This window comes from Ambystoma mexicanum, chromosome 9, assembly GCF_040938575.1.
Source record: "Ambystoma mexicanum isolate Mex_15411 chromosome 9, UKY_AmexF1_1, whole genome shotgun sequence".
In the NCBI taxonomy this organism is placed as follows: Eukaryota; Metazoa; Chordata; class Amphibia; order Caudata; family Ambystomatidae; genus Ambystoma; species Ambystoma mexicanum.
Window position 1 is genome coordinate 1,306,251,198 of NC_090931.1, and position 23,166 is coordinate 1,306,274,363.

Sequence of the window (23,166 nt, forward strand, 5' to 3'; positions counted from 1 at the left end):
TTAAGGTATAAAACATAAGAAAAATCAAAATCTTCACTGTCAAAACACTAAGTTCCAAAACAAAGTCACAGTTCAAGGGACCACAGTCCAAGAAAATATCTGGCAGACTGCTCCAGTGCTGGTAAGGTTTCTGAGCAGGGTTGAGGGCAGATTTTGGGGATATATAGTCCATGCTCTTCGGTGCAGTGTCCCAGCTCTCTCTGGGGACAGTACTAGATTAAATGTTGTCTGACCTGGCACAGGTTGGAACTCACTGACCTGACGAGAGATCTGTCACATGTCTGAAGTAAAGTGCTTGAAATATGTCAGAACTGAATCATCAGTCAGTTCCAAATGCTACCTGTTCACAGAGGGAGGAGCTGCAGTGGGCAGAGGCATTGTTCTTGCCACCATGCTCCCAAATAGAGAGTCCTGCAAAGCAGCTGGGCATACCTCTCATGTACATTAGGACAAGGGACAATGTATCTGCCCAACTAAGTCCTTTCTGTGCGCACACTTTTGCCAGCTTGTAGCTCCCCATTCTTCCTTTCTCCTTTGCCCAAGTTGTGTGTTCTATTTCGTCCCTACGGTAGCCTGCAGTTTTGTGTAGCAATGTTGTCAGTTCTGCTACTGGATTTTGTACTGGAGAATTAGGGAGAATGGACCAGGGTCACAGCACTGAGAAAGGAGTGCAGACAAAAGGTTAGGGCAGCAGCAACAGGGCTAAGTGGAGTGCCGTAGTGGGCCAGAGGACACAATGCCCCACAAGGATACAGGCGCTTTAGATAGGATATTCTCTATTTCTGCTGTGGTGACAGTCTGGCCAGACACTGGGGCACACGGGAACTCCCTCAGCCTCAGTGTGCTGACAGTGCCTCCTGTGTCCAGCAGCATCCTGCCACACTTGTTACCTACCTGTCCAGTCACATAGGGGCCACTGGATGTGAAGTGGATGGTAAAGGCAAGGAGTTGGGGTGCCAGGGGTACATCTTGTGGGTCCAGTTCCCATCAGGCTTGAGAAAAATGGAAGGGACTGTAGCCTGGCTGCTGGGCCCAGGGTTGCAAGGCGGTGCCAGAAGAGGCCCCCTGGCTATTTTTGCTACTGGCTGGAAGATGAGTGGCATTGGTCTGGGTTCCGGCCTGGGGTTGTCCATGATGGGGGTCTGGCCCAGAAACGGCATTGTGGTCTGGGGGTCTCGTTGAGTGGGAAGGTGAAAAGGACCAGGTGGACATGATTCAGGGGGTTGCGATTTGCTTTAAGCAGACAGGGCTGTGGCCTTATTCTGCTGATGCTGAATCCACTGAGGATAGTTGTACTTCCAGTGCCTCATTAATTTCAATAGGTGCACTGGACCTGATGCACGCAGTGTCCTAACTGGGATGGGCACCGGGCTGGAGGTGGATACTGGCTTGAAGCATGCTGATGCACGTACCTGGTTTTCTGGTAGCCCCAGTACGGGGGGTTCAGATGGGGCTAATGGGAGTGGTGAATGATTCCTCTTCTTCCTCCCTCACTAAATGTGTGCCATCCTCTCGAAGCCCCATACTCACCTGTGTAGGGTGACAGTACAGCGGCTGATTCAGCAGAGGCATGCACCCAAGGGACAGGAACTGGGCAGCGAGCAGAATAGCTGGGTGGGGGAGCAAGCACAGAAAAATATATGACATCCTCTGGGACAGAATGGGTCACTGGGGATAACACTGGGAACAGGCAGGGGTCACACCCATAACTTTGGTCATTTCTCATTTTCTCTAGACTAGACTGGTCTAGTTCTGCTCTAGGGTCACTTATTGTTCCAGCCACTTCTTCCTCGCCACAGACACACTCTGATGGGACCACAATGTGCAGGCCTTCCACTGCCTAACTGCTGACTTCCCTTTCACCCTTTTAAGTACCTCCCTCACTGCAGCTAGGTGAGCCTCATCAAAGCAGCCTTTTAGGGGCCAGACCAGTAGCTTTTGATGCTTGGTTTCTTTATGCCATACTGGCATCCATCTGACCATATCTGGGCCATGCACTGTAGCCATGAGTACCACAGGGCTATCGGGGTAAATGCTCATTTCCTGGCTTGCAGAATTTCCCAATCTGGCAGGCAAAAGATGTTGTACTCAAACTAAGATTTCTTGACAAATACTAAATCACTACAGGGCACAGCTCAGCTCCACTGATTCTCTACTATCCAAGTCTGTCAGCCAGGGTTACTCAAGCGCACTCACACTCGCTCACAGGCACTCTCAGATGCATACTCACAGGTGCTTAACTAGGGAAGGGGTTGGATGATAAACTGTTGCAGGACAGTGGTCACGGTAATGCCAAGCTACTGCTTCGCTTCCAAAAGGAATGTTAAATGCAATTCCCAGGCGTCCCTGGAAACTACTCAGATTCAGGCAGGCAGGCAGGTCTGGCACGCCGCACAAAAGAGTTACAGACAAACACGATCTCAAGAGGCCCACTCTTGTGGTTCTAAAGAAATACATGGCTCTCACGACCAGGATATGGACATAATAAAAATGGGTAAGTGGGTGAGGTTGGGCCCTATACTAGCCTTGTTAACTCCTAATGAGTGTCTAGGAGATGAGTATAGTACAGACTTGGTGGCTCTGGTACTAGTAAACTGAATTAAGTGCTTTGGTGCGGTGAGGGCTCTAGCCGCCCAGACAAGCAAAATGAAGGGTGCCAAGTGTATACTCCAGAGAGATATCCATGTGTGGACTTATCATAAAGATAACCACCTCACCACTGGGCGAGGGCTCCAGCCAACCAGACAAGCAAACTGAAGAATATCAGGGCGCACTCCACAAAGGTATCTACAGAAGAACTTACTGTTAAGATGCCACCTCACCACTCTTTGTACCCAGATTCAGGCACACTAGTAAACTGAATTAAGCGAAATGTAGTGCGCTCTAAAAGGAAGCTCTTGGTGGGCTGTCCCTAAGATGAGCAATGAGCCACAGCTACCCTTGTTCACCCTGCAGTTTGTGCATAGAAGGTGAGTTTGTTATGGGGTAGATGCTACCCTCACGCGAGGAACTCTGTGTTAAATCCAAACACTGGATAAATTAGGGGTTGAGGGCTGGAGGCTATGACTAGTTGGGTAGATTATCTGGAAAGGTACACCCTACAATTTGCCAGTACAGTTGTGTGATGTTGTGTGGGTGTGCCGGTCCTCCTCTGACAGTGGCAACGCGCCAGTGCCTTGACACTGTGGGAGTGGGACCGGGGTTGACTGGATGGGCACACTGACGTACCCTGAATGTTTTCACCCCCCTCAGAGACTAGGAACCCTCCCCTCAAGCTACAAGCTGGCAATATCAGTGCACATGACTGATACTTCAGTTCTTACCTTAATAATGGATCCGGCGGACATGCAGCTAAATACTGGTACAGCAGGCAGCATGGAAGGCAGGTTCATCTTTTCTCTGGGACTGGTCTGAAGATTGTAAAACAGGGAAAATGGACCGAGGAGAGGAGTGCAGGCTGCAGAACACAGGTGAGTTTACTCAGAGAAGGTGCAGACATTCAGGTGCTATATTCGGGTGATCAAGGACCTAGACCTGGTTTTGAATCCGAGTCATGACACCAGAAAACTATGGAAGTGGGAGGCAGGGCAACATGGGGGAGGCCATGTTGGGGACCCCAGTCAGAGCCACAGTTTTGGACCAGGGAGTCAACAGACCCGGCGGGGTGCGTTGTGTATGCAGGCGGACCTGGGTCCCCCCTCTGGCGATAACAGGCAGGTTACACTGAAAAGTGGGAACACAATGAAGGTATCAAAGTAATAGTAGAAAGCAGAAACAGATTTATTACAGAAAGAGGAATAAAGTCATTGCCAGCAGCCTAGATTACACACACTGGACTAGCTAGGCACACCCACTGGCCTGGAAGCTGGGGTCTGAGGAGTACCCATGGATGCAAGTGGCGGGGAAGGGATAACAAGGGAGAAAGGGGAGGGTTGCAGAGGGAATTGGAGACGGAGGCTGGTAGAGATGGTGGGGGGGAAAAGGAGAGAGAGAGAGGGGCAGGTGCAGAGGGGCACAGAGAGGGACGCACAGGGAGACAGAGACACAGACCGGGGGGGGCATGTCATAGATGAGAAATAGAACAGTTTGGGGAGAGGGAGAAAATGAAGTATAGACTGGGGACAAGGGTACCTAGATAACAACCCACCCAGTCAGCACATACCACCAACTGCCAAAAAGAAAGAAGAGTCAGCTTCCAGTCCTTCCAGTCCTTTCTCCAAATGCTTATATAAGGCTGTTGCTCCACCCACTGCAGGGACAGCCCTCCACCCAGGCAAGTGTTGGTTTGGGCAAGTGTTGCCAAGGTCATTACCAGGGGCAGCCCCCCTCACCAAGGCAGGTGTTTGTTTGGACAAGAGTTGCCAGGGTCGTTTCCAGGGGAGATGGGATGCAGAGCGGGGCACACACACTTTCAGGTATCCTGTGTGATTCCCAGGTCAAGGGAGTTGGCAGTTTCAGCCCAGAGGGGATGTTAATTGTAGGGTATGGGGAGATTAAATTAGCACAGTTGGGGTCAAAGGGCAGGCTAATTGTTGGGTGGGGACAAGTGACTTTCCAGAGCCCACCCCAACCCCATGATGGACACAAGTGGAACTCGTTTTTCAGGGCTCAGAGAGGCGTTCTGCCAAGACAAATGGGAGATTGAAAAATATCAGGCAATATTTGTTTATAGTGACTTTTTCAAACGCCTTATTTTTGAATGCCATTTTCTCGACACAAATGTGCCGGAAAAAAAATGGAATGTTTTTTTTTAATTTTGCAAATGGGGGGGGGGGTTCCCCCCAAACCTCCATTTTTTTTAACAAAACAAAAAAAAATCATAAAATTAAAAAAACATTCGAAAAATAATGTTTCGCCATTTTATTTTTGACAAAATGGCATTTCGGAAATATGTTTTCGAAAAATTAACCGGATACCGCCCATATTGTTAGCTCTGGAATTCTGCTAGCAGGGCAGGGAACAGGTTTAACTGTTTTTTGGAATCCTTTCCCGGGGCTGGAGGAATTCTACCAAATCTCACACATACCCCAGGTGCAGGGGACATAGTGGACTAAAACCAATGGCAGAACTAGCAATGGAGGGTCACCCAGCTAGCATAAGCAGTGCAGTAAATATACAGTCATAGATGGTGCAAGGTGGAAAATATATTTGGGAAACATGAACGTCACGTAATACATTGGCAAAATGAAAACCCACAGTAAACACCAAGGGACATATGGATATTGCCATTTCCACAAGTCCTGCAACATTGGTGAATATCGCTGCATACACAAGTGTGGCAGATGGCACCATGGTAGGCGGCCAAACAAAGGGCAGCGGGGGAGGGATGGAAGAACCCAGGAAAATGATAGTTGAGGCGATGGGCGTAGCCTTGTTTTGGTCCGCACATTAATTGTTAGCGGTCACCCGCTGATTTGCTTGACTTCACTAATTCTGCTTGTTAAATATTATTGACATCGTGGAAAAAGTAAATAGCCTAGTTCTGAACCTTCAACAGGGGCTCTAAATAAGTTCCTCTTTCTAATACACTCTGTGGCGCCATTTATTTGTTTACACACTGGATTTCAAAATTAGACCCCACTTAGTTATGTTCCAGGTCGTTTCCTTGAAATAAGAGGTGGGGTTGGGTGTAAGGCTGGACACATTTTAGGAATGCTTGTGTGTATATTATTCATCAAGAAAGGATCATTCAGAGTCCCAAAAGTGTAAATTTACTTTCGTTCATACAAAATTGAGGTGAAAGTTTCAGGACTGAAAGGGACAATTCTATGCCTATTTAGGAGTTTTTCAGAATCTTTGCTGTGCCTCATAATTTGATGAATTTCTAATAAATCGATGGTAAATCCGAATGTCTGAAGCAGTTATTACCAGCTTGTTTCAGCATTACTTTGTTTGCATATCAGACCAGAATGTACTGATAGCACACTTCTGTAATTCTCTTTATTTTCAGCGCTCCCGCCCCAGATCCTTGAGTTTGCAACAGAAGACCGAAAAATCAGAGCTGGGGAATCCATCGTGCTTCTGTGCAAAGCATCAGGCACACAACCGCTTACTTTCTCCTGGATGAAATTCAGAAAACTGGTAAATCGTACATGAAGTGATGTTTTACAAAGATATATACTTGTGAAATATTTCTAGTCTTCAGTCAAATTGTAATAAAATGTACCTGAAAGTTGATGCATCGCAAAATCAGGATATATTTAGTTGTGAAAGTCTGCCACAAAATCTCAGTAGTTAATAAATCAGAATGATTGGAATATTAAAAGAAAGTAAGTTAGTCTTGTGAGAGTGAGTTGGACATAATTTCTAACTTTGTCAACTGGTTGCTGTCACTTATTGTAGAGGGAATGTACTCATATATTTGTTTCAAGATGTAGGGCCTCATTACACGGATGGCGGTAAGGATTTACCGGTACTGGTAAAATACCGGTACCGATAAATCCTTACCGCCTTACTACGAGGTCCCTTTGCGGGTTGGGGGATTTAACGCCTGCTTTTTGCAGGCGTTAAAAACCAACCCGCAAAGGGACCCAGGGAGCTAATTACGGTACCGCAATTTGCAGTACCGTAATTACTGCCTTCCCCATTCCCATTGAGCCCTATGGGGCATGAATGGGAATGGGAAAGGGCAATGGTGGAAGGGGGAATTACCGCCCCTCCAACCTTGGAATGGGGCAGTAATTCCCCTTTCCGCCAAGGCGGTGCCGGTATTTTACCGGCATGAACCATGGCGCTAATAGCGCCATGGTTCTTTGCCATCCGTGTAATAAGGCCCGTAGTAGCTTGTGAAGTATGCAATGTGTGTGTGTGTGTATATATATATATATATATATATATATATATGGGATACATTACTCACCGTAATCGTATTTCTGATGCTTGTATCTGCTTAGATTCACATGCTGTGCATAGGCCGACATCTAGTGGAAGCTGCGGAGTATTACAGTTTGTTTTTCGAAAGTCGAAAATGGGCGTCGACACAGGCGTGCCAGTAATACTATCCCTAGTGTGACGTCCACTGTACCCAAGATCCCTCACGCGTGTAGGATCCTCAGATTGTATTTTTTCTGACATGAGGAAGCATGAGGAGTAGCGTGAGTACAGATAATCCAAGCAGATAGACAGAAAGGTAAGACTACAAGCAATCATGCGCCTTCTCTCGGAGGGGAGGAAGGGTGGGTCGCATGTGAATCTAAGCAGATACAAGCATCAGAAATACAATTACGGTGAGTAATGTATCCCTTCTGAGGCTTGTGGAATCTGCTTAGATCACATGCTGTGCATAGATTAGCGAGCAGTACCAGAAGAAGGAGGTGGGATGTGAGAAGGGTCATGAGCAAACAGGTGTCTTAGAACCGCTTGTCCCACTTGTGTATCTGTCTTGGAATGAGTGTCAATGCAGTAATGCTGAGTAAAAGTGTGAATAGAGCTCCAAGTAGCCGCTTTGCAAATGGTGTCGAGGGGAACATTTGCAATGAAAGCCAGAGTGGCACCAATGCCTCTAGTAGAGTGGGCCCTTGGCGTAAAAGGCAGAGTCTTTTCAGAAAGAGAGTAACACAGCTGTATACAGTTGATAATCCACTTCGAGATATTGCCCTTAGAGACGCGATCCCCCTCTCTGCCTGTAGCTACGGAGACAAACAGTTGATCTGTTTTCCTTAGCGGTCTGTTTTTATTTACATAGTATAGGACCGCCCTACGCACATCTAGGGTGTGTAGTTTCACCTCAGCCGAGCTTTGCGGGTTTTGGAAGAAAGCCGGAAGCTCGATGGACTGGTTTACATGGAACTTGGATATGAATTTAGGTGAGAACCTAGGGTGTGTGCGTGAAACCAGTTTGTCCTTGTGGATAGTAAAGAAAGGATCCTGCACTGACAGAGCCCGAATTTCACTGACCCTTCTTATGGAGGTAATGGCTACTAAGAAGGCCGTTTTATAAGTCAGGTGTTTGAGACTACTTTTATGCATGGGTTCGAATGGGGGTCCCATGAGCTTAGCTAGCACCACGTTGAGGTCCCATCCTGGCGGTGGGTTCGAAATAGGAGGGTGAAGTCTCTTTACTCCTTCCATGAAGGCTTTAACCACTGGTACTTTCCACCACGAGACCTTGTTATGGGATGTGGTGTAAGCCGAGAGGGCTGCCAGGTGTACTTTCAGCGAGTTAAAAACCAACCCTGTATCCAGCAGGTGGAGCATGTATGTCACAACGTTGGAAGGAGTGCAATCAACCGGGTTGATTTGTTTATTCTGGCACCAGATAACGAATCTTTTCCACTTATCAAAGTAACAGTGCCTTGTATTTGGTTTCCTGGACTCCTTTAGAATGTCCATACACCTCTGTGGTAATTTGAGATGTCCAAACTCTATGACTTCAGGAGCCATGCTGCTAGGTTCATAGAGTTGGGTTCCTGATGCACTGTTTGACCCTGTTGCTGGGACAGTAGGTTGTACCAGGCTGGGAGTCTGATGGGCTCGCACACCGCCATCCTGCGTAGGTGTGGAAACCATGGTTGTCTCGCCCACATGGGAGCAACTAGGATGAGCGTCATCGATTCCTTGTTCATCTTGTACACCACCTTCGTGATGAGAGGAGTTGGTGGAAAAGCGTACGCAAACATCCCTGACCAGTTCATCCACAGGGCATTCCCTTGGGAGTCCGGCTGGGGGAACCTGGATGCAAATCCTGGGCATTGTTTGTTTTCGCTTGTGGCGAATAGGTCTATAGTGGGGAAACCCCACTGAGAGAAGAGATCTTCTACTACGTCTCTGTGAAGGACCCATTCGTGTTCTTCTGGGAGGGAGTCTCTGCTTAGAGCATCCGCTAGGGAATTGAGCTCCCCTGGAACATGTTGCGATGACAGGAAGATGTTCCGTCTGAGTGCCCATATCCATATTTTCTGGGCCAGCTTGGACAGATTTGGCGAACGAGTCCCCCCTTGCTTGTTCAGATAGAACATGGCTGTCGTGCTGTCCGTCCTGATCTGCACCGACAAGTTCAGTAGATGGGGCTCGAACGCCTTTAGCGCTCGGAATACTGCCAGAAGCTCTAGCAGATTGATGTGGTTATTGGCTACTGAGTGAGACCAGAGACCCTGAGCTGTGTGGTGGAGAAGGTGAGCTCCCCACCCAGTTAGGCATGCATCTGTAGTCACCACGGCTTGTACTTCGGGATCGTAAAAGGGTTTCCCCTTTGCGAGATTCTCTCTTGTCCACCAGTGTAGGCTCTGTACGAGTGTTGGCGAAACGACCACTAGATCGTCCCACTGACCACTTGCCTGAGACCACTGTTTCGCCAACCATTCCTGCATGGGACGCATGCGCAGACGCGCGTGGGGGACCAGGTAAATGCATGACGCCATCATGCCCAGTAACCGCATAGCTTTGCGTACTGTTATCTGTTGACCTGACTGATAAGGCGGAATTTGCAGAAGTATATTGCGAATTCTCTCTTCCGAAGGGAAGGTCAATCCTTTCTGAGTATCTAGGATAGCTCCTAGAAACTGTTTTGAGGTGCTTGGCACCAGACTTGACTTTTTCTCGTTGATAGAGAAGCCTAATTCGTGGAGGAGGTCGATAGTCCTCTGAATGTTTGACCTGCAAATTCCTGGGGTTTCCCCCGTTATGAGCCAGTCGTCCAGATAAGGGTACACCGGGATTGCCTCCCTGCGTAGGTGTGCAGCCGCCACCGCCAGTACCTTGGTGAATACCCTTGGTGCTGAAGCTATCCCGAAGGGCAGTACCTTGAATTGGTAGTGGCGACTGTCCACCTTGAAGCGCAAGTACTTTTTGTGCGCTGGGAGCATGGAAATATGAAAATAAGCATCTTTCATATCCAAGGTTGCCATGTAATCCCCCTTTTTTAGGAGGGGGATTACCTCTTGTAGCGTGGTCATACGGAATTTTTGGGGCTTGACATACTTGTTGGCAGGCCGTAGGTCCAATACTGGGCGCATTGTCAAATCTTTTTTTGGCACAAGGAAGTAAGTTGAATAGATACCCTTGTTTACCTGGTGTCCTGGGACGAGTTCTATCGCGTCCTTTTCTAGCAGAATGGCGATCTCCTCGAGAAGGATCCTTTGATGCTCTAGGGAGTGCACTCTTTGTCGTGGAGGATGGTTCCGGGGACGCTGCAGTAGTTCTATACAATATCCTGCGGATACTGTTGACAGCACCCATCTGTCTGAGGTGATCCCTTCCCAAGCTTGGGTGAAGGTGGAAATGCGTCCCCCTACCGGGGTTGCGTGACAAGGGACCCTGAACTGAGCGTCACTGTTTTGGTGGAGGCGTGCCACCTCCCTTGTTGGGGCTGCCTCTGCCTCTTCCACGACCTCTCTTGTTACCCCTGCCGTAACTCTGGGTAGACTGCTGGTTGTTATTCCATTGTGTACCCTGTCCCTGGGCATAGTTGCCTCTTTGTGAATTTTGGCCGCGTGGGCGACGAAAATTACTGTTCCCCCTCTGGTTAGGGGGTTTGTTGGTAAGCTGGCCAAGGGATTTGAGAGTCTCATATTCATGTTTGGCATTTTTAAGTGCGTCTTCGACCGCTTTCCCAAACAATAGGTCGGGTTCCACTGGCTTGTCTATTAAAGAAGCCTGGGTTTCTGTCTTGAATCCCGACTGCCGTAACCACGCATGTCTCTTGATAACAGTACCTTCTGCTATCAATCTCCCTGCGTTGTCAGCGGCGTCGAAAGTTGCTTTTAAAATGCAACCAGACACGGCTCTCCCCTCTGCCGAGATCCGAGCCAGCTGGCCCTTTAACGGTTCTGGAGCAGAGGCAATGAGCGCCGCGACTTCTTCCCATTGATGGCAATTGTAACTAGCCAACAGGGTGGTGGAGTTCGCAATCCTTGCTTGGTAGGCGGACGTTGAGGCTACCTTCCTGCCAAACCCGTAAAGTTTTTTGCTCTCCTTGTCGGGAGGAGCTTCTGATGAAGATAAGGGCGTGCCAGCCCTTTTTCTAGTGTTGGTAACCACTAGGGAATCTGGTTTAAGATGTCCCCTTATATACAGAGGGTCAGACTGGGCTGCCCGGAAAATCTTCTCAATTCTGGGGTTGACAGCTCTGGTGAGGTTAGGATTCACCAGGGAAGGATCTATTCTTCGTTGGATGGATTTGAGGATAGGGATGGTCTGTGCGACCAGTCTTCTCTCTCCTACAAACTCCTCCGCGAAGTCCCTTTCCTCCTGTACACCGTGGGTGTCGATGTGGAAGTGTTCCGTTGCTCGAGCGAGAACCTCGTTAAGGAGGGGCTGGTTATCAACTGGAGAGTCGGTAACTGGGGCTTCGCTTTGTACTGGGGAATCTACTCTGTAAATTTCCTGCTCATCTTCTCCCTCCTCCAGGTCCTCATCCTCTGCATAGTAATCTGTCCCGGTTTGTTCTTCCATAATTTCAAACTCCTGGTCCTCTTCAGGGAAAACTTGTCCCTGGTAACTGGGGAGTGGAGTAGAATATGGAGTGGAGTAAGGCTGAACCTCGAAGGGTTCAGGTCTTTCGAACCGGGGCTTTTTACTTAGCGGGATAGGATCGGAGGAGCCTGAGGGTGTGGCCCCTTGAGGGTTATATGAAAGAAAGTGGTCTGGGTTCTTATCATAAAAATCAGCCAAGGAAGACATCCTAGACATAACCCTGTCTATGTCTTCACTGGACCATTCCCTGGAACAGGGTATTACTTTAGTAGGTGATGATTTATGGGATTTTTGAAGGGTAGACTTGTGTTTGCTTGTCTGCCTAGGGTGAGAGGATGGCTTTACAGGGGTGGAAGGCTGTGCTTTCCGCTGTTTCCCCCCCTCCCCGTGCGTGGAAAAATGTTTTCCCTGTCCCCTGGAGGCCCCAGAGACTTTCGACGCCTGGCGCCGAGGGTCTGGAGAGGTATCTGTGTGCTTCGGGCGTGGGGCCTCACTGGTGTTAACCGCGGTCTCGGTATCTTGGAGCGCGGCTTGGGGGTGGAAGTCGTCTTCGTCTCCCGACGATCGAACTTCCGTTAATGTGTGTAGCGAGGCACTCTTGGCAAGAGTGGATGATTGCCTTGCGTCGTGAGGTGATCTCGATCGAGAGCGCCCAGAGGACACCGAGTCGGACCGTTCTTTTTGTGCCTCCTTCCGGGAAGTCGACGTCGTCGAAGTCCGGTTGGTCTTAGTGTGTTTAGTGTGTGTTAGGTGTGTAGCGCTTGCGTCGCCGGGGGTCTTCCCCATAGCCGCCCTGCCGGACGACCTTCCGAGGTCGGGGACCTGCGCTCGCCGGCTGTCTTTCGACGCCGTAATGCCCTCGCCGTCCGAAAGTACGGCGTCGCTGCCATCGCTGAAGGCGCCCTCCGCTGCCATGGCCTCCTGCCTGGCGTGGTGGGCCCAACGCTTTGTCGAACGGTCCTTAAGTGTCTTAGGTTTAAACCTACTACACGCTCTGCAGTTCGCTTCGAGGTGATCCCTCGGCAAGCAGAGATTGCACGTGGCGTGCCTGTCGACCCAAGGGTATTTGCGATTGCACTTGGGGCAGAATTGAAAAGGGGTACCCTCCATACGCACCTTAAGGCAGCGGGCTGCTAAGTGTAGGAATATATAAATGTAACTATATATCAAGAGTGAAGAGTATGTACCACCCCCCACTCTCCCTACTTGTAAGGGCCGAGGCCAGCGGCCTACTAGGCCCGGGCCGAGGCCAGCGGCCTTCCGAGGCCCAGATCCGTCGTGCAGCAGTCGACGGTCGATGACTTCTCCAGCCGTCGTCGAGGTTGAGGGTCGACGTTGGGGTGGGGAAGGGAATGAATAAGAATTATAATTATAATAACAGCAAAAGTAAGGCTAAGGCCAGGGAACTCCGCAAGATGCTTCCGACCAGTATGGCGGAAAAAAACAATCTGAGGATCCTACACGCGTGAGGGATCTTGGGTACAGTGGACGTCACACTAGGGATAGTATTACTGGCACGCCTGTGTCGACGCCCATTTTCGACTTTCGAAAAACAAACTGTAATACTCCGCAGCTTCCACTAGATGTCGGCCTATGCACAGCATGTGATCTAAGCAGATTCCACAAGCCTCAGAAATATATATATATTCAATATGGGCTAAACCAATACAGAACTGCTGTAGTAGCATATTTTTCAGAAATTCGACTAAATGTATGGAGGCCACATTTGGTTTGTGCTTGGAAAGCCTTCCAGTTGGCCTAGACCAGAAAATGTGATACACAGACATCTTCCTTGATCATTGCTCATCACACAAATACCTGTTTATTTATGTATGCATTTGTCTGTATAAAAGTGCAACAGGCATAGTATTGCTTCAGAACACTTATTGGGAGGCGAAAGAAGGGAGTGTTGGCAGGTCAGTACCTGGGATCTGTGGAGTTGGGAAGAAGCGTTGACATCCAATTACAACCTTGCTCGATCTAGGTTATCTACCACACACAAGTAAAAGCAACAGTCAAGCATTCCAGTAAAATGATTGTCAGATAAACAGTAACGTTTGTAATTCTTTTCTGAATTTGAAAGTTTCTTTTAATCTGTCAAGTATTGTGACAGATTCTTCCAAAGTTCAGGAGCATGTTGTCTTTTTGGATGGCTTTGGTGGATTAGTCTCACACCTGTAGTTATGGGCACTCCCGGAGGTGTGTAGGGGCTTGGATTGTCTCTAAGGTATGTTGGACCTGAGCCCCACATAGCCCTGTGTATGATACATAGGATATTGACTAGTGAGGCAGTGCAGGGATTTCAAGGTCTCAGGAAGTAGGTCATGGTTGTGTCAGGTTGAAGATTACGAATGTTGCTCTGTTAGAATATTTGCCAATTTTGGATTGGATTAGGGGGCAGCCTGGGTGCTGGGTGTATTGGGGCAGTTTTGTGAAAAAGATGTTTCCTTGATTCCTCGGGTTTCTAGTTATTAGTTTGCTATTGTCTTCAGGATGTTGTGTGTGCTTTTCACTGATGATCTTGCATTTATTAAGACCAAATGTAAATGCGCTTTGTGACTGTACTGGACTTGCAGGGGCTGTTTGTGGTCATGCTTCTGGTGGGTGGTTGTGGTTTTCTGATCATTTGGAACTGTTCAATGTTAAACTTCATCATTGTTGGGTCATCGGGCCTGTGCATCACACAAGAGGCCTGTGCATCACCCTGGTTTGAGCTGTTGAGGGGAATAAGGCCGGATTAGGTGAGCTGGGCATCCTGCGGTGGGGAAGGAACTGTGGTGCAGATGCTGTGAGGGCAATTGGTGCTTCGGATGCCTTGATTGCTTGTTGGGGTCCCTGTAGCAGCCCTTCAGACCATCTTAGGCCCAATATTTCTCTGTTGCTCCGTTGCTCTCTGTGATGTTGTTCCCTGTCTCCTGCTCCCACCCTCTATACATCTGTGCACAGCCCCCCCTCTCTTTTCCTTTCCTAGGATTATGGTAGCTTAGGTTTAGGTGACATTTTTGGGGGAGGTGGGACACCAAGGGTGACTATGCGCAGTTCGCTCTTGAGCCCCTCGTGCACCCAGGTTTCCCGTCTGGCATCTAACAACTGGGGTGGCTTTCTCAGCCTGTGGCCAACACCAGGCTGTGACCTATAGTTAAGATCTCAGTGAAAGAGCGCTCTCCTCCTGTTTTCTCTGTTATCTATGCCTGGACCTTAGTCTAGGACATTGGAATTACCATCTTCCATTGCCTCCACGTTACCATCTCCTCTGACTTTCCAACTTCGTGCCTCTCCCTGGACCGGTACTTGCGCGGTTCTCCTATTGTCATCTGCTGCCGACACTGTGCCATCGTTCGTAGACCTCCAAACCAACTTCCATCGTGGCCATTACATCGCCACTGCAGTGGGTTCCACAATTTTGTCCCGCCCCCGTGCTTGGTGAGTGGTGCAGTCACCTGCTTGCACATGACTGCTACTTCCGGAGCCCCCATGGATATCTGTACTCCTGGGCACCCTACTCATTATTTATTCCTGCTCCTGGCAGACCATGTGTCGACTAGTCATTTACTTGTCTACTTTTGTCCTTCCTATTCTTCTCTCAGTCTTCATGCCCTGTACTATCCCATCTAGGATAACCTATCACACTCCTCCTGTGCTACCCTTTGCTCTTTTACGAGATGCATCTAACTTTTTCTGTTCTTTCATTTCTTCCGACGCTCTCCCTCAATTCCACTTTGGTCTCTTAAATGTTTGCTCTATCTGCAATAAATCACACTCTATTCTTGACCTCTTTCCTCGCTCTAATTCCACTTTCTTTGTGTAACTGAAACTTGGATGACCCTGATAACTCTTTAACCCCTGCTTTCCTTCACACTGCCTCTACTTCTTTCTCCCTTAGCCCGCACTCACTTAAGCGCAGGGGCATGGGGAATGCTCCTTAATTCCTCCTGGACTCTTCTACCTCCCCATCCTAATCTCCCAAGCTTCCCTTCCTTTGAATACCACGTTTCCTCTTTTTCTAATCCTATCCCTTTCTCTCTCCTTGTTATCTGTCATCCCCCTGGCCCACCTACAGACTTTCTTGAACATCTTGATGTTTTCCTATCCCATCTTATTCAGTCCTCATCCCCTTTCTTTCTTCTTAGGGACTTTATTCTCCATGCCACTAACTCATTCCCTCTGCTGCTTTCACTGGCTGACTCTTATTATTTGCACTTCCTACCTTCTCCTCCTCCTCCTCATCAGTCTGGTTCCTGCCTAGACTTAATACTGTCTCTTCTTCCCCGTTTTATGCTTCTGATCACCTACTTCACTCCTTCTCTATTTCTCCTTCTGCCCCGCTCCCCCTTAGACTATCTTTACACATCGTAATCTCTCTTCTTTTGATTCTTCATCTTGCCCCTCGTCATTGAATTCTTCCCTCCCTCCAATCTTGGTCTTCTCCTCCTTTTCTCCTGACTTAGCTGCTAGTACTCTACATTCCTCTGTGCTATCTGTCCTTGACTCAACTTTCCCTCTACACCCTTCCTCTCCCACTCGTAAAACTTCACAGCCATGGCTCTCTCCAAGTCTTATTTCCCTTTGCTGCAGTCTGCTTAAAACTGAGCGGATATGGAAAAACTCTCACTCCCCTCCTCATCTTACTATGATCTCCATGCTCCACTCTGTTTTTGACTCTGCTTTTCTTATTGCTAAACAAATCCTATTTCTCCGAACTCACACTTTCCCTATCTCACCACCCTCATCGCCTCTGTCAGCTTCTTCACAATATCCTCTCTCCAAAAAGCCCCTGATCCATCCACTTTCCTGCCCCTCTCTTCCTCTGATTTTGCAAACTACTTTACATCTGAAGTAGCTAACCTTCATCTAGCTTCCACCCCCTCTGCCACACTTTCCCCTCCTTGCTCCTGCTCCATTACTACAATCCATTTCATCATTCTCTCCTCTTACGGACTCTGACACTTTTGCTTTCTTAGCTCGTGCTCATCCTACTGCCTCTCCTTCTGACCCCTCCCCTCTTCCCTTCTCCCCCAAGTATACCCCCATCTTCTTCCGTACCTTGCCTCTGTCATTAACTCTTCCCTCATACATTCTTGCTTCCTGTGGCTTTTAAGCATGCAATTATTCTCCCTATACTGAAAAAAACTTGATCCATCTTCCCCTGCTAACTTTTGCCCTATTTCCCATCTACCCTTTCTATCTAAAATTCTTGAACAGACAGCCTATACCCAGGTAACCCGTTATATGAATCTTCTCCCTCCTTTGCAGTCTGGTTTCCATCCGTCTCACTACACTGAAACTGCTCTCGTCCATGTTTCAAATTCTCTCCTCACAGCCCGCCACTCCAAACTTTCTTCTATTCGCATTCTTCTCGATCTGTCTGCGCGTTAGACACTGTGGACCACTCTCTTCTTATTTCGTCTCTTAACACTTTGGGTATCTCTGGGTCTGCTCTCAAATGGTTTCACTCTTATCTATCTCCATGAACCTATTCTGTCAACTGGGCTGGACACACTTTTCCCTCACGCCCTCTTCTTTATGGTGCCCCTCAAGGCTTGGTACTCGGCATCTTCCTTTCTCCCTTTACACTGCTCTCCTCTCTGCTCTCATCTCTTCCTTCCACCTTTCGTTTCACCTTTACGCCAATGACACCCAGAGTTTTCTCTCCTTCTCCTTTGATTCTGCTTTACACTCTACTGTTTGAAACTGTCTTTCAGCTGTCCAGAACTGGAAGTCTGCTTATTGGGTACATCTTAATCCCTCAAAAAGTGAGGTTCTGTCCTTTCCCCTCTACTATTTCTCCCAGCCCATGCCCCTTCCCTCTCCTTTCCCTCATCCTCTTTCCTTTTCAATTTCAGCGCGCAACCTGAGCATTATTTTCTATCCTTCCCTCTCCTTCTTCCTTCATATCTCCTCCATTGCCTGCTCCTGTCGCTATACTCTTTTACTAGGACACAAATGAACGGGTTGAGGAAAAAAACAAACAAGTTAAAGAGCCTCCTACCTGATTATTCATACAACAATTCAACACATTGATGTGTACAAAGTCACACCTAGGTTTCCAAAAACGTATATTTATATTGTTTTCGGAATCTGCTTTTTACATAAATGAAGAGATACTTCTGAACATCAATGATTTATAACGTGAAAAGCAATCACAGTTTGCACAATCGGCACAAAACAAAAGCAAGTTGGTATTCTTGCACACAGTTTTTAACAAAGAACATAATACAATTACTACTGTCGCTAAACAAAGGAGGTGACAGGGGTCAAGATTCAGTGAACAAATGGACAACAGGTATATAATACATCTCTTGATATAAACAGTTAACATTGGTGGCACTGTGTTTAGAGAAAAAAAGCGTCTACACCTGGTGTTTCAGCCCTATAGTGGGGCTACGTGGGCCATTTCTTCCTAGGGCCTTCATCAGGACAGAGGAGGACTATGCAGTCAGGATGTTCAGGAGGTGCTGTGAAAATGAATAAGGGATAATGAGGGGAGGCTCCAAGCGTAATGGTAGCAAATACCAAGATGTCTATCATGTACTTAATGGACATCACTTACCTGTGGGGACGAAAGTCTGGCCACAGGTAAAAAAGGTGGAGGGTTGTCCCAAGGCCCAAGTTGCCTATGGGTAATGGTCACAGTGGACACCTGATTGGGAAAATGGAGTAGGAATTTAGGTTACCAAAAATATTGGTGTAATTAAATACAGCGTGTGTAGACAATGGTAAATCTCTACCGCACTGGAAGTACGGTCTTACCTAATTTAAGGCAGCCGTCAAGTCGAATCAATCGAAAAACATGTTCAAGGCAGTGTTCTGAATGCAAGGCTGGGGGTAACCTCTTTCTGTAAGTCTCACGTGTAGATCCTCTGCCTGTTTCTTAAATTTTTCAACGTCAGTGCAATTCCTTCGAATCCTCAAGAATTGTCCATAGGGTAGATTATACTTAAGGCCAAGCGGGTGACAGCTCTGGAAATGTAGGAGGCTGTTCCGGTCTGTGTGCTTGCGGTATAGCTCAGTTTTAAGGAGGTCTCCTGTTCTATATATATGTAGATCGAGAAAATCAATCTGATGGTGATCCCACTGTATGGTAAACTTGATGTATTGAATGCGTTGGTTTATCTATAGGTGGAAATCCTGTAGGGACTTTGGTGTTCCATTCCAGATCAAAATTACATCGTCTATGTACCGCTTCCATAGGCCGATGTGTTCCCGAAAAGGGTTCTCTGCGCAATAGATGTTGTTTATTTCATATTGTGTCATGTAGAGGTTAGCAATGTCAGGCACAAAAGTGGCCCCCATGCTAAACCCTTGGATATGTTTGTATATCTGTTTCTTGAAAAGGAAGTAGTTTTCAAACATGGCAAGTCGGGTACATTCCAGGATGAAATCGGTTGGGGTTGTGATAGTGTCATTTCTCTGGTCAAGCACCAACCGGACTGTTTCCAGACCTTCTACTTGTGGGATGGAGGTATAGAGAGCCTCAACATCCATAGTGACTAGAAGGCTGTTCTGATGTAGGTGGACATGGTTGAGCAAATTGATGGTACTTGTAGTGTCCTTCAAATAAGAGGGCATCTGAAGAACAAAAGATTTTAAGAAAAAGTCGGTGTACAGCGACAGTGGTTCCAGAAGAGAGTCACAGGCGGACACAATGGGTCTCCCTGGGGGCTTTATGGCATCCATTTTACAGCACCCGTGGTTTGCCACACAATCGATGTAGACACCTACCAACTCATTGGTGCCTCCAGTGATTCACTAACCCCACACCTTACTGAATATAGGTAAGCGTGTTTTAATCTCTCCATTATGGCATACACTGCCTTCCCACCATTGGCATATATTTTTCGAGATGATATTTTTTAAGAATAGTACACACCAATAAACCTATTGACATGGTGGGTGTTTTCTATTGTTTGTGCCCCCCAGCCTTGCATTCAGAACACTGCCTTGAACATGTTTTTCGATTGATTCGACTTGACGGCTGCCTTAAATTAGGTAAGACCGTACTTACAGTGCGGTAGAGATTTACCATTGTCTACGCACCCTGTATTTAATTACACCAATATTTTTGGTAACCTAAATTCCTACTCCATTTTTCCAATCAGGTGTCCACTGTGATCATTACCCATAGGCAACTTGGGCCTTGGGACAACCCTCCACCTTTTTTACCTGTGGCCTGACTTTCGTCCCCACAGGTAAGTGATGTCCATTAAGTACATGATAGACATCTTGGTATTTGCTACCCTTACGCTTGGAGCCTCCCCTCATTATCCCTTATTCATTTTCACAGCACCTCCTGAACATCCTGACTGCATAGTCCTCCTGGGTCCTGATGAAGGCCCTAGGAAGAAATGGCCCACTTAGCCCCACTATAGGGCTGAAACACCAGGTGTAGACACTTTTTTTCTCTAAACACAGTGTCACCAATGTTAACTGTTTATATCAAGAGATGTATTATATACCTGTTGTCCATTTGTTCACTGAATCTTGACCCCTGTCACCTCCTTTGTTTAGCGACAGTAGTAATTGTATTATGTTCTTTGTAAAAAACTGTGTGCAAGAATACCAACTTGCTTTTGTTTTGTGCCAATTGTGCAAACTGTGATTGCTTTTCATGTTATAAATCATTGATGTTCAGAAGTATCTCTGCATTTATGTAAAAAGCAGATACCAAAAACAATATAAATAAAAGTTTTTGGAAACTGTGACTTTGTACACATCAATGTGCTGAATTGTTGTATGAATTATCAGGGAGGAGGCTCTTTAACTTGTTTGTTTTTTTCCTCGACCCGTTCATTTGTGTCCTAGTAACTTTAGCCCTCCTGGGCAGAATAGGGTTGATCCTCCAGGAGCCCTCCTTTACAGCTATACTCTTTTTAACATTTGTCGTGCTCATTCCTATCTCTCTTTTCACACTCCTAAACATCTTCTCTTTTCTCTTGTCTTTTCCTGTATCGACTATTGTTAATCTTTATTGCTTGGTCTCCCTCCTTCCCACCTTCTTCCTCTTCGCTCTATCTACAACTCTTCCTCTTCTGTTCGTCTCCTTTTCTCCTTACTCCCTCGGTCCCACATCACACCCTCCCTGTTCTCAATTTCATTACTTCCTTTCGAATCTCATCTCTTGTATCACTTTCTTTTGATTGTTTTCCAATGCACTCATGGCCTGGCTCCGCCCTACCTCTCCTCCCTACTCTTGCTCTATGTCCCTTTGCGCCATTACGATCTCAGAATCTATTTCTTTTAACTGTTCCTAACCCTCCCTGTGCCTCGTCTTGTTTCCACTCCTTTTCTCTTTTTGCTCCTAAACATTGGAAGTCTCTTTCCCTCTCACTTCGCTCTTCCTCATCTCTTTGCATCTTCCAAACAAACCTTGAACTCTACCTTCTATTGTCTCTTGTTTCCTAACATTCTTTGATCTGTTTCTCTGCTGATGCAACTTTTACTTTTGCCCAACTTGTATCACTTTGAATTGTACCATTTTTGGATTCTCTTTTATTGTTCAGTGCCTTGGGTAAAAGGCGCTTTATAAATTCAATAAAATACAAATACAATATGAGCATGGGGCAGCTGAATATGGTTGGGGTGTGGCCCATGTGCTTATTGTTTGTCCAATCTCGACCTAGTTAGGTCGAGATTGGACAAACATGTACATACTAGAAAGGTGGGGTTTCTCTGTGGCTGTGTTGGGTGGTTTGATGACATGATGGATGTAATCTTGTAGAGTCGGTCGAAGTTGTCTGAGAACCTTAATAATTCTTTAGCGTATTACTAGCGCATTAGGGGTTGTCTGTAAAGAGAATTATCTCACCTCTTGGGATGTGTAGGAGAGTTTAGGGTAGTGGTCTACAACTTTTGTCTCTCCAGATGTTTTGGACCACAACTCCATCACTCCTAAGCAGTATAGTCAATGTAAGGGGACATGCGAGTTGAAGTCCAAAACATCTGGAGAGCCAAAGGTTGCACAGACTTCGGGTTTAGGGTGAGTGGAGTATAGTATTGATGATAACGTTTTGTGCTCATGTTTGATGGCTAATAGTTCAGAGGTCACTGTGTTTGCTTTTAGGCAAGGTAAATTGTTTATTTCCCAGTGTAGTTGTGATGTCATTAGGGTGAATTATCTACATGCACGCTGCCCTGGCGAGATCACCTTTATCCCCCTATTGCCGAATGACGTCAGGAATGGTCACATGGGTTGAAGGAGCCAATCATGCTCTTCCTCTGTTCCCCATAGCTTGGAGGGATTTGTTTTGGTTTCAATTGGGAGGGTGCGTTCCTTCCGGAGGACTCGGCAGATGAAGATTAAAGTCAAAAATCTGTTATTTTACTAATTTAGATAACTTTACCTAGAGCTATTTCCGTATATCTTGTCTATAACTTCGTATTTTTGATAACGGTCAAAGTTATTGAAATTGTTTGCAAAGTACACTAAGAGCAATTGGCTATGAATCATGTGAGGCCTTTGTATGTAAAGGGATTGTAGATCCCTTGGTATCAAAATGCTCTTTGCTTGAAGTACTAGTACTTTGCTTTACAATACTGCATCATAGTACGTTGTATTGCACGCTGGGAGACATGACAAAAACATCTATCAAGCAAATAACTCCAAGTTCTAATTCAGCAGAGCCTTAATAAGAAAGGTGGGGGTATATGATACTGGCAAGTCTCAAACAGAAAAAAATCACATGCGATCCACTCATTTTGTTGATTTCTGAATCGTTCCCATGTGAATTGGCTTCATTTCGGGAAATGACTACCCCGCGCAGCCGTAGAGACCTCCAGAGCAGAGTAGATTCGGAACATTGATAGTGGGGTTATGCAAATGGTTAGCATGGCCATGCAAGCTAAGGGGCTCTGGTTGTGCAGGCTGCTTGCAATCAAAGGCTGTGGCCAGTATTCCACCATCTGAAGTGAAATTGAGGCATCATGCAAATCCCACTGAAATGTCATTCATGGGGGGCTTTAAATAGCCCATATGCCGAGGATTCCTAGCATGCAGTGAGCATTGCATAACCTATGAGTAATAGGCATGTGCGCGTCTTTCACCGGAATACCCCAATCCCTTTCCACGCATAGGAGTATTTATTCCATTTCTGTGAACTGTTACAAGTCCACTCCTGGACATGTTTTGATGAATGGACATTGCACAGGTACATTGGCATGCACTGCCATCCCTCCAATTTATGATATATTTTATTTATATCGCGCTCGTACACAAGTGTTTCAGAGCGCGGTTTGTTTTTTATTCTCAACCAATATCCATTTTAGCTTTGCATTTTATGTTGCCTTATGCATTGCCAGAGGTTAAGATTCATTCTAAACCTCCCAACCATTACCTCTTTGTTTTTGCTTATGCATTTTAGAGCCTTAGAGGTGTGATTTAGCTAAGGCTGCAGCTGCGCATGCTTTTATCCTTCATTCCCTTGCGTGGTGCGCATTCATCAGTCGTCCTTCCTCTCCAGGTGTTTCTGATGTGGGCGATTGCTGTAGTAACCACCCTGAGACCCAGCTGTTTTGAACAGGTGTTTGCACCAGTAGACGCTGTGTCATGTTATTGGGGTTTATATAGCAAACCTGTTCCCTTTTCCAGGGTCTCTAGGGGGTGCCCACTATGGTAGAAGCGGACACCCCTCTTTCAACCATGCTGCACAAACGCCCTTCAGTTGCATGAGTTGCCACCTTTTCAGATCAATCAATTTATGTAAGTTACTCAAGTAATGTTTGCTTGAGCTCATAATGCACCTTTTATATATTTGGGAA

The 23,166-nt window shown here is 46.8% G+C and overlaps 1 protein-coding gene across 4 annotated transcripts in view; it reads left to right on the top strand.

The window, feature by feature from the left end:
• The window catches only part of MYLK (myosin light chain kinase), a 1,914,870-nt gene that overhangs the window by 1,562,425 nt on the left and 329,279 nt on the right, over positions 1-23,166 (top strand). For all 4 annotated transcript variants that reach the window (XM_069616671.1, XM_069616673.1, XM_069616672.1 and 1 more), the window contains one exon: positions 5,951-6,081. In XM_069616671.1, coding sequence (XP_069472772.1) covers positions 5,951-6,081 — 131 coding nt within the window. The remainder of the gene's footprint in view (positions 1-5,950; positions 6,082-23,166) is intronic.